The sequence below is a fragment of the Mastigoproctus giganteus genome, chromosome 7 (assembly GCF_048544385.1).
Source record: "Mastigoproctus giganteus isolate SK-2022 chromosome 7, ASM4854438v1, whole genome shotgun sequence".
In the NCBI taxonomy this organism is placed as follows: domain Eukaryota; kingdom Metazoa; phylum Arthropoda; class Arachnida; order Uropygi; family Thelyphonidae; genus Mastigoproctus; species Mastigoproctus giganteus.
Genome location: NC_143581.1, coordinates 133,514,304 through 133,526,748, shown reverse-complemented (window position 1 = coordinate 133,526,748; position 12,445 = coordinate 133,514,304). Strand labels below are relative to the sequence as shown.

At 38.2% G+C, this 12,445-nt stretch overlaps 1 protein-coding gene across 3 annotated transcripts in view; it reads right to left on the bottom strand.

Annotated features, from left to right (window-relative positions):
- Positions 1-12,445, bottom strand: part of LOC150083209 (cilia- and flagella-associated protein 52) — a 494,791-nt gene that overhangs the window by 46,709 nt on the left and 435,637 nt on the right. For all 3 annotated transcript variants that reach the window (XM_090377911.1, XM_090377913.1, XM_090377912.1), the window contains one exon: positions 6,473-6,591. In XM_090377911.1, the coding sequence (XP_090234037.1) occupies positions 6,473-6,591 (119 nt within the window). The remainder of the gene's footprint in view (positions 1-6,472; positions 6,592-12,445) is intronic.

Below are 12,445 nucleotides of genomic sequence, written 5' to 3'. Positions count from 1 at the left end.
CCGGGATCAGAGTTTTCTGTTTGAGTAGATCTTACTGGAGTTGTAAGAGTAACAGGAGGTATCATGACTGGTGTGTTATTAGATCTATTAGAAGTCTGTTGCTTTGAGGACTGAGGTACAGTAGAGAGTAAAGTTCGAGCCCATTCAGAAATAGAGATGCTTGGCAGGATTGATGTATCTGTTTGAACTGATACTGAGTGAAATTTTTGAGCAGCGTCGGCATATGTACGTTTTGGCATCGGTATTAGTTGCTGTAATTGTTTTCTGGCTTCGGAAAATGAGACTTTCTTTTCTATCTTGTATTTTTGGATTTTCTTCTCATATTTCCACTGATCGCATGTTTTTGAGAAAGTTGGGTGATTGCCTTTACAATTAGGGCAAAGTGAGGACTGCAATTTACAATCGGCTTGGGCATGTTCCTTCGATCCACAGTTAGGGCATACTGCATCACTTCTACAGACAGTTTGGGAATGTCCAAATTTTTGACATTTATAACACCTTAGCGGGTTTGGGATATACGGGCGAATGCGGCAGTTCAAATACCCGGCTTTTACTGATGATGGTAGGTTGGGTGAGCTAAATGTCAGTATGATACTGCGAGTTGGAATAAGTTCGCCATCTTTCTTAATCATAATTCTCTTCGCTTGTATGACCTTCTGATCCTGCAATTCGTTGACAATTTCCTCTTCTGAGACATTCATTAGGTCCCATTCTGAGATAACACCCTTGGAGGTATTGAGTGTTGCGTGTGGTGACACCTTAACAGGGATTCCATTGAATGTTGTGAGCTTGAGAAGGTACTCTGAATGTTTAGAGCTTGTAGTCTCAACCAACAGATCGCCAGATTTGAGACGGCACACCATTTTGGGGGAACCTGCTACATTTTCCAGACACTTTTGTATGAGGAATGGCGATAGATTGCCTAGGGCCTGGTTCCCTAAGGAATGCAGGATCAGGAAAACTCGGATGTTCTATTAGGGAATCATCCGTCTTCAGTCTCTTTCGGTTGGTTTTGTCATCATTAGGTTGATGCAAATCCTTTGAATTTGGATTTGCTGTCTGAATCGAGGGGAAAGTTTTCAAAGTCCATGTTTTGCTCCTTTTGGCCCTGGGGGTTTGCTTTACCACACAGGTTTCCGGCCCCGCCACGGGGAGGCAGGAGCAGTGCCACAAGGTGACCAAGCGGCTGAGTTAGGAAGTTAGTATTAATATAAAAAGAAACAGAAAGGTGGTTTTCCTTCCTGGGCCTTTGCCTACTTCTTGTAGTGCAAAAGAGCTACTTTGATCGAGAAATCAAGAAAAACGGTTGTTGAAACAAAAAATAGAATCTATTCGCTGAAAATCTCTTTAGAAAAAACGCTTTTACAGACACACTACAATCGCTTGGCCATGGAACGCTTGGCACCCGGGGCCGTTTTGCCTGGGACCATTGGTTGTTTTGGAGAAAACCAGGAATGCTGAGGTCTATCTAGATGTCTTGGGCAATAATGTGTTACCTATGTTTTGGCAGAATATCAGAGAAGGCCCATACCTCTGTCAGCATGGTTACATCAAAAGCAGTGAAAAAATGAGAAAGTTACAATAACTTAAAAACAGCGAGTTGCTTATCAGATACCCCATTATTCTACTTGTAACTATTATAATATTAAAATAACAAATAATATTAGGAAGTATTAACATATAGGTTAGTGCAAAAGCATCATTTTAACATAGCCATCTACCAAAGTAGTTAAATTAATTAATTAAATTGGCATCATTTTGGTTATATCTCATATTGTGGATGCCTTCACAACGGGTTGCCATGGTATTGTACTACCTCGAATAAGTAACACTTTGCCAGTGGAGAAGACTACTGTTACGCCACCCAGATGGCACCATTTTAAAGCTTGTTGGCTTCTCCTTGGTGGGTGGGCAGGTACACTGTTACAATAGTGACAACCCAGTTATGAAGTCTAACTTTGCAACATGAGAGATGCCTGATGGTGTGCAGTGAAATCGACTATAAAATATTTAAGTGTGCAGTGATATAGACTATAAAACTTAAATATTTTATAATCTATATAAAATTTGGTGCATTGAAATTGTGCCATCTGGGTGGTGTAACAGTAGTCTTCTCCACGGGTGAAGTGTTACTTATTCAAGGTAATACAATACCATTGCAACTCGTGAAGGCATTCACAATATGAGATACAGTGGATTCCGGTTATTTGGGCCACCGGTTAATCGGGGCAGCCATTTATTTGGGACAAATCTTAAAAAACCAGAACCCAATCAAGAAAATAGCCGGGTTTACTTTGCTTAATTGGGACAAAATGCCGTTTAATCAGGGCAGGAGACCGCAGCACTGGAGATTACCCTACGATTGGCTCCTACCATACCACGTAGTTTGGTCGGATTTCTGGAGGTCATAACCATAAAACAATAAAAACAATTAGCAGTCACCTGTTTATTGGGCTTTTCTGTTAGTGCAATCTATCATAAATGGATAGTAAACTCGATCTTATTGAATTTGCAATAATACTGACAGCTGGAATTCTGTGGGTTATTATGGTAAAATGTGTTTACACTTCCATGGAATCTTCAATCATATAAAAATAATAATTTTCAGAATCTTCTCTTCTTTCCTATTTTTAAAGCTTTGCAACTCGTTACTCCGTTCCCACTTGCGCATATTGTGTTACTTGCAATTTGTGTGTGTGCCGTTTTTTTTGTTATTGATTGCTTATCTTTTTACTGTTTTAAATTTTAACCCCCACCCACAAATTGACATTTCTGTTCACCCACAGTGAACAGAAATGTCAACTAGTTTAGTTAGTGTGTACATATTACAGTACGTATTAATTATTCCAATTATCACGTATATTCTTCCAAATTTCACGTATCATTTAATTTTTTAATTGGTAAGGGAATAAAGGGTAAATTTGTGCTTAATATATCTTTGCTTTTATAGCCTGTGGATAATATTCCTCCTATTTTCGCTAATTAGAATCGCTGTTTAATAGAATTAAAATTCAATTCACAAACATGATCACAATGACCGGCGCTTACTACACATCGTATAGTGAACTGTACTTTACTATGGTGAGTTCATCGTAACGTGATTTGATTGTACAGTGAACTAATTGTAAAGGGGGGGGGGATACATTGTATTTTTAACTATTTACGTGAAACTTCGGATAATTGGGGCAGCCACTTAATCGGGCCAAAATGCACTAGTCCCGATGTGTCCCAAATAACCGGAATCGACTGTATAACCAAAGCAATGAAAATTTAATTAATTAATTTAACTACTTTGGTAGATGGCTACATTAAAATGATGCTTTTGCACTAACCTATATGTTAGTCTTTCTACCTCATAGCACAAGGCTTTTGCCCTTAAATATTTTATATTTCAAAGTACATAATGTCAGACTTTTTTTTATTAAAAAAATAATTAAATAGAATAGAAAATGAACCATGCATCTGCTTGTAAAGTTTTTGCCACATCTGAAATACAAATGGGCAAATAATTTTTTCTTATTTGATACTTTCTCCAAAAAGGCTTGCTGATAAATCTGTCACTAGTGCAACAGGAAATTGTATTAAGGCACAAAATTAATTTTATAAAACAAATCCTGTTTGGCTGAACCCTCTGAACACACCTAAAGTTGGAGCTGATTGCACTGCTCCTAATCCCCCTTGAAAGCTTTAACAATTAGCAGGAATAAAGGAATAAAATGAAGTAAAAAAAAAAAAAAAAAAATTGAAGCCATCTAAGCATATGTCATATACTTGATACACAATGCAGCAATGAGCAGTATTTTTTTATTTTTTTTATCTTTTATTTATTTGTTTATTTTTTTTTGAAAGAGTCCAAAAATGACATATCGGTCGACATGTTTGTTGTTTGGTTTTTAGGAGCATTAGCAACTAAAGCCTTATTGCTCCGGGAATATGCGGTGGTCATTCACTGACCTTTCCGCATCCTCTGTATTTGGTGGTGACGGGCTCGAACCCCGGTCTAATCAAGAAGCGTTTGCTACACACTGTTGCTCCTTCCCACCTGGCTACGGAGGCGCCATTGGTCGATATAGTGGAAATATCAGAATATATGACAGATCAGACTCCTGACAATGAACTAAATTTTACTTGCCTCGTTATATTCTGAGTCTTTCAAGTTTGATACTGTCATATATATTCTAATTCAAGTATTCTTGTCATCATTAGCTTTTTTATGCCCTGTTGGAAAGGCATATCCTGCTTGATGCATGTATATGTAGCACAAAGGAACTGGATGCAAAAAATTATTTGTTGATATCATACTTGGATTTCAGGAAGGCTCTTGACACTGTTGCGCATGGAAGACTACTGTACAAATTGGAGCAGTATAATATTAAGGGTAAGTTGCTACAAGGGATAAAAGGGTGGTTGAGTGGGAGAAGACAGAGAGTGGTAATCAATGGATTGTGGACTAATGTTATTAGTGGAGTCCCCCCAGGGTTTGGTGTTGGGCCCACCATTGTTTTGTATATTTATCAATGATATTGATGAAGATATATCAGGCTTAATGTCGAAGTTTGCAGACGACACAAAGGTTGGCAGGGTAGAAAGATGGGCTGAGAAGTGGCAATTGAAGTTTAACATTGACAAATGCAAAGTACTGCATATGGGTAGAAGTAACCCCAGAGACATGTACCAGATATGAAGATTTCTGAGCAATGCAGATAGGCCCAGAGCAGGTCATGGAGTTTTACTAGTAGCGAAAAGGAGGTGATTATCCCCTTGTATAAGGCAATAGTCAGTCCACACTTTTAATACTATGTACAGATGTGGAGGCCTCATTTTAGGGAGGATGTAGAGTTGCTTGATCGTGTACACAGAAGGGCAACAGCTGGAGACTAGGCACCTGTGAGGTGATCTGACTGAGGTGGATAAGGCCTTGAATCAGTTGAGCACGCCGAATTCTGATGGGATTATTCTGCTTGCTCAAATTACGAACCTGAGGGGGCATAAATTCAAATTGAGGAAAGACAGTTGTAGAATAGATGTGCAGAAATTTGCCCCTAGCAAGCAGGTGATTAATTGTTGGAACCAACTTCCATCTGTCGTGGAAATTGATAGCTTAAATAAATTCAAGGAGGAACTGGACAAACTTCTAGAGGGAATGAATGTGTGAAATTGTTTTTTTTTTTTTTTTTTTTTTTTTGGCTGATGCTAGCTACATAATCTCATAAACTGCTTTCTTGCATCACATGCCTCCATTATTACTACTACTACTACTATAGATTCTGACTGCACACAGACAATTCACCAAACAATGTTCAACAGGGATGGAGATTTACGATGGTGAATGGACTCATTATCCTACACCTTACCCTCTTCATTATAGTTACCTATGAATTTATTTTCAATAAGGAAGATCTATGGAAATGCTGAATAAGAAGTGCATAGAGTAAACCCTCGATATAACGGATTTTGGATTTAATGGACCGGACAAATAATAATACAGTAATGTACATATTAATCTCGACCATATTTTTTTTTAGGTTATACAAGACTTCAGTGTTATTATTTATTAAAAATTAATAATAATTACCTATTTCCATTATTGTTTTGATAATTACCTACTTTTATTTTTATGATCAAATTGAGGAAATTGTTTTTCATTCTTTCTGAAAACGTATTCGAATAGCTGTTTCCCAAATTACAGATAACAGCAGGCGGTGACTTGCGAGCTGAACGTAACTCGGACACTCAGATCTACCGACTTACTTAGTTTCGGTCTCAGTCTGCCTCAGCTATCATGCAATCAGGTTGTATACAGAGTGTTTCTGTGATTTCTGAATTGTGACTTTATTTATTAAATAATTTTGCAATCCTTACAATTTAAAATGGCATCAAGTGATAAGAGGAGTTAAAAGAAAGTGCATGAACTTAAACGTGGCACAGAAATTAGAGCTAATTGAGAAATAAGAACAAGGCGTCTAAGTAGCACACGTTTGTGAAATTTATGGCGTAAAAAAACAAAATGTTTCTGATAACCGTAAATCAAAGGCCAAATTGCAACATATTTTTATATCGTACAGTACTATATATTGTATTAAAGCTTTTTTTTTTTTTTACATTAAGAACAATAAAAAATGTCCTCACCCCCAGGTTACATTCAATTTAACAGACTTTTGGCATTAACGGACACCCCTTCTCCCCTATTAGTCCGCTAAATCGAGGGTTTACTGTACTTCCATACTTCCAATTCTGGAGGTGCATACTTCCAGAATTGGAAACAGTCCACTAGAGATGTCACTGCAGATTGATATAGTAACTGGGTATGCTAGCAAAAACTGTGTGGAGACAAAGTGGACAATGAAATGAGTTAAGAATGGTATCAGCATTCTTTTTCTAATAGAACAGAAGAGAAAATAGAATAGTATTTTGATATGCTGCACTCCAAACTACATTATATATACTGAATAATAGCAAAAATTTTACTTACACAAGATTCCAAATAATGCAGGTTCCATCTGCACTAGCACTTACACACTCCTTATTACTACTTTTAACTCGAATGCAAGTAACTGATCCTTTATGCTCTTTCATGACAGCAGTTAAACTCTAAGAATATATAAAAATTCTGTTATAAAATTCCTTTGAAACTTCTTTTCAAGGTAAACTTAAAACTTTTAAATCTTAGACTCTAAGGTTTTTCTCCTTCTTATCTATATACAGTAAAGGCCCATTATTACAAGAACTCTTATAATTACAAGTCTGTGGCAAAATGATTGAACTATTTGACCATTTTTTCTACAGAGTGCTTTAAATGCCTGGTACCAATGATGAGGAAATAAGAAGACATATGCACGCAGATGAAGATAATATAGAACGAATAGAAAATAGGAGGTTGAGATGGTTTGGACATCTGCTGCGCATGAACAAAGTGAGATGACCTAAAATTATATATGAGTGAATACCACAAGGGAATAGAAGGCGAGGACACCCTAGAAAAACACGGAAGGAAGGTGGAGTTCAGTCATGAGAAAGAGAAGTTCGAAAGCTGAAGATGCCCACATCCAGCAACTTTGGAAAATGGGAACAACAAGGTGGCAATCTGCCATATTAAGTCGAACATAGATAGAGTGCTTTAAAATGCAATGATAATATAATTTTTTTTTAATTTATAAATTAGTTCTCTTCTTTAAAACACAAACAAACAAATTATGAATTAAACATGGAAATAGAATAAAGCTAGTTAATAAAAATATAAATGAGGGAGAAAAAAAAAAAAGAAAAAAAGTAAACAGATTAGGACCTTTACATAGTGGAAACGGCATTGTCATAGATAAATCCATTCAAAGTGAATAATGTGGTAAAGAGATACTTTGCATCAATATTCACAGTGGAAAGTTCATTTGTCCTGAAAAGGTACTGTGCTAGTATACCTGAGCATGGCATAATAAGTTATACTGTTATTGAGAAAAACTACTGAGCTGGAATGTGGGTAAATGTCCTGGTACCAATGACACACATCTCATCATACTGAAGGGAGCTGTGAAAAAGCATCAAACCTTATATTGAAATTTACAGATGTTATAAAGATCAGGAGGGGGTGATCAGTATTACTAGTCAAAGTGAGCTCGATCAGGATAATTAATTATGATAGGCTTCATAGATGAAAGAAGATGGCAGAGAAATAGCAGTTAGATTTTAATCTTGCTATATCTCAGGTTCTACATAAGGCATATATAGGGTGTCTCAAAAATATTGGTACAAATGTTTAGGGGAGGTAAGTAACATCTAAAGGAATGTGAATCGCATAGGAACCCATAACCAGAAATGTCACGGGAAAGTAGTAGCAGATGCACAAGAAGCAGAAATGACACAAGACAGTAATTAGTAGCAAACATTTATTTGACATAATATTAACAGTGGAGTACGAGATGGATGCATTTCACGATGTTACAACAGATGCTCGAAGGTTCCACCATGAGACATAATGCATGCGTGACACCGACGCAGCATATATTGGCAGACACGGTCGAACACACCTGAAGACCTATCGTGTATGAATCGCTTCCGTCTCCGCAAGCGATTCATACACGATAGATTTGAGGGCCCTCCACAGAAAGAAATCAAGGTTCGATAAATCAGGTGAGCGTTGGGGCCAGGCAACGGGTCCACCACGGCCAATCCATCGACGCCCAAAATGCCTGTTCAAATGGTCAGGAACACACCTTCCATAAAGGGCAGGCACCCCATCAAGTTGAAACCAAATGTTGCATCTCACATTTGCTAGAACATCGTCAAGTAACCCTGGTAGAACTTGTTCAAGAAAGATCCAATATTTAGTGGAGTTCATGCGGCATGGTAACAAGTATGGGCCGACTAAGCAGTCACTGACCATACCTGCCCACACATTTATTGCGAAGCGATGTTGTGCCGCATGGGGGCGCACACCGTGTGGGCCCTCTGCTAATCCATACACTAGGTGCATGTCTGCCAGCTCACAGTTCGTATATCGATGCATGCTCTTCGTGCGGCGACTACTGCTTGAATGAGTAAACCAGAAATTTTCCCCCTCGCGAACTGATGAACAGCACCGTGTACCGACTTATGGTGACGTTTCCGGTTATGGGTTCCTATGTGATTCACATTCCTTTAGATGTTACCTACCTCCCCTAAACGTTTGTACCAATATTTTTGAGACACTCTGTATAACTCAAGCCCATACACTGGGGTATAAAAGTGAATGGTGAGGGGGGGTGAAGAGAGAGAGAGAGAGAGAGAGAGAGAGAGAGAGAGAGAGAGAGAGATGGGTTTTATGTAAAATCAGATATAAAATATATCATGAAATGTAAACAAACAGCTGACAAGTAAGGCACACAGCTGTGTACTTTTCAGCTATTTACATCAGATCTTATCAATGATATCTTTGCCCAAAGAGCAAAAAAGGTTAAAGTCCCATTGCGGCTAACAGGCCGGATGAACAATGGGCACAACGAACTACACAGTACATATCCCACACACTTTTAAATCTCTGGCTTGTCCGATACAGAGAACATACGCGGAGATGGGAGAAATCCCAGGTGCCGTCAGACCCCGAACATACCTAATACATAAATAAGTGGTAAGACTGCATTTGGAATACTGTATCCAGGTCTGAGGCAACGACCTAGCAAAAAACATTTTTACTGTCTATCCATAAAAATCAAGCAAACATCTCATGATTTTAATACCAGTAAATATTCTTTAGGACATTTGTGCGCTATTTCAACATTTAATCATACAAAAAAATACAATCTATATCTTGTGTTAAAAAAATACCACAAATTCCCAGAAACAATTATTTTGCCCTTATTCCCAGAAACAATTATTTTGCCCTTATTCATGGCCTCCGTAGCCGAGTGGGCAGGAGCGGGAGTGCAGTAGCACACGCTCTTTGAGTAGACCGGGGTTCAAGCCCCTGCCTGCTGAATACGGTCGATCTGCCAACCCGCACTGGACCAGCGTGGCAGATTATGGTCCATTTCCCTCAGCATGAATTGTTGAGGAGGCTTCCACCCTGCAGTGGGTTGATAATGGCTGCACTTTACTTTTTTACTTTTTATTCATGTGAGGTTTTGCTATTGAAAAAAAGCACAATTTTTTGAGTTCAAAACATCTGCAGACTACTTTTTAAATAGCTCTTAATGAGAACTATCCATTAAAATATTTTATAAGGGATGCACTATATAGTTTCATAATATGCTACTTCATTTATTTATGAGTATATTAATGTAGTTAAATGAAAGTTTACTGTTTAAGCTTGCAGATACTACAAAGGTTGGCAGGGTGATTAATGACAGTAATTAGAGTACGCTACTATAAGTTCTATAAAAATTAGGTAGATGGGCCGAGAAGTAGCAACTGATTACTGCTACCCAAATGCAAACAGTAATCCAAGAATAGTATACAAACTGTGGTACCAGACTCAAGGCAAAAGAGAATGAAAAAGACATGTGGGGATAACTGTACAGTCAGACATCAAGTTCTCTGAGCAGTGCATATGGGTGACTAGAGAAGCTCACAGGGGCTTTATCAATGATATACTGGAAGTTTGCCAGGAGAGATTATGAGGTATTTACTGTAATATACAAGGCAGTGGTTAGGACACATCTTGAGTACTCCAAACAAGTTTGGAAGCCTCATTTTAGAAAGTGTGTGAATCTGATGGTACAGGTGCAGAGAAGAGCAATGAGATTAATGACAGGAGCAAAAGGGTACTCTTATCAAGAAAACAGTTTTGAAAATTGCAGCATCTGGAAACTAGATACCTACAAGGAAATCTGATTGAGGTGTTTTAAAGCTTTGAATGGACTGAATAAAATAAATGTTGATGGCGTTGGCATCTTTGTTCAGACAACACACATAAGCAGTCATAAATTTTAAATTAAAGAAGGGTAGTTGCGGGATAGATTTGTTTAAATTTGTTTTCAACCAGAAGGTAGGTGATTGTTGGAACAAACTTCCATCAATGCTGGAATAAATACTTTGAATAAATTTAAGGCAGAATTAAGCAGATCATCAGAAGGAACATTACAGGTGATGTGTGTGTTGGTTTTTTTTTTTTTTTTTTTGGCTGATGATACACTTTGCTGCCACTTTATTAGGTACACCTGTGCTGTGCCCACAAATGGTTTGTCCCACGTTTCAAGTCACATGACCACAGTTGTGAATATAGATTTAGCAGAACAACCTTTCTAGTATCATTTAAGCGTACAAACTGAAGCAAAAATGTGGGAAAGAGGGGATCTAACAGACTGCAAACATGATATGGTAGTAGGTGCAAGTACGGCAGTTCTCCTGGACTTTGCACGCACTACAGTTTCAAGGGTGTATTGAGAATGGTGCAACGAACAGAAAACATCCTCTCAATGGCACTCCTGCGGAAGAAAATCGCTTGTTGATGAGAGAGGTCAGAAGAAGAAGAAGATGGCTAGATTCGTGCAAGCAAACAGATGGGCCACAATGTCGCACATCACATCTGCATACAAACTTGGTGTTCAGAACAAAATATCACAATGGACCACTAGCCGCAATTTGTCGCAAATGGACTACAACAGCCGACGGCCAGATGCGTACCTTTGTTATCAATGAAGAACAAGAGAGCACGCCTCCTGTGGGCACAGCAACACCAGCACTGTATTATCGAGGATTGGAAAACAGTTGCTTTGTCTGACGAGTCGAAGTTCCTGGTGCATCTTGTTGATGGAAGGCTCAGAATTTGGCGAAAACAACATGAATCCATGGGCCCATCATGTCTGACGACTAATGTGCAAAGTGGTGGGGCAGTGTTATGGTATGGGAATGTTTTCTTGGCACACGTTGGGTCCACTGATACCCACAGATTCACGTCTGAATGCCACATCGTATCATTGTTGCTGACCAAGTGCATCCATTCATGTTGACAGTTTATCCTCAGTCAGATGGTTACTTCCAACAGGATAATGCACCAGTGCACAAAGCTCAAATCACTATGGAATGGTTCCAGGAACATGACAATGACTTTTCTTTGCTGCAGTGGCCTGCTCAGTCCCTGGTTCTCAATCCTATTGAACATCTTTGGGATGAGCTGGAAAGGGGCTGTTTGCCGTTGAATGTCAAGGAACTGCGTGACACACTCATGTCTGCATGGTATTCCATTCCTGCACAATGTTTTCAGCATCTTGTTCAATCCATGCCTAGACAAATTCAGGCTGTTTTGAAGACTAAAGGAAGGTCAACACGCTGCTAGGTAGGTGTACCTAATAAAGTGGCAGCAGAGTGTATATAAGCTTGCTACCTTGCATCATTTTCCACTACTAATCTCAATACCTTTCCACGATTCCTGGTGACTGAATAATGTCACCAGGAATCCAGAATCCATGAATTATCTTCAAGTTAGTGAGGCTAAAAAACTTGCAGGTCACTCCTTGTAAACAACTAGAAACTTCACCACCTTGTCTCAATTCATAACAGACCCCAAGAAGAAGGAAATAAGGAAGCAGAGTATTAGTAACACTTGCTGGTGCTTTAAGCTTTAAGCTTAAAGCACCAGCTTTAATTACCTTTGATTACCTCAAACACTTTTTCCTAGCTAATACTATTCCCCTATGTAACATTATCTGGCTTGAAATCAACAAGATGTGCAAAGTCACAGAAAGCCAAATACTGTCACAAACATTCTCATATATATGTTCTAATGAATGCCTATAAGTGTGCTGTTGTTTTTCCATATGCTTTTTAACAGGAATCAGAATAATTGAAAATAAAGGTTCCTTTCAATGGCAATATGTAACACCTAAATTTTCAGAATAACTTTAAAAACAAAGATATAATCTTTGTTTTTAATTATTTAATAATTAATTGATATAATTTTTAAATTTCATTCCTGTATAAATATATATTATGTATTAATGATAATGCTATATAAAGTCACACACCACAAAAGTTT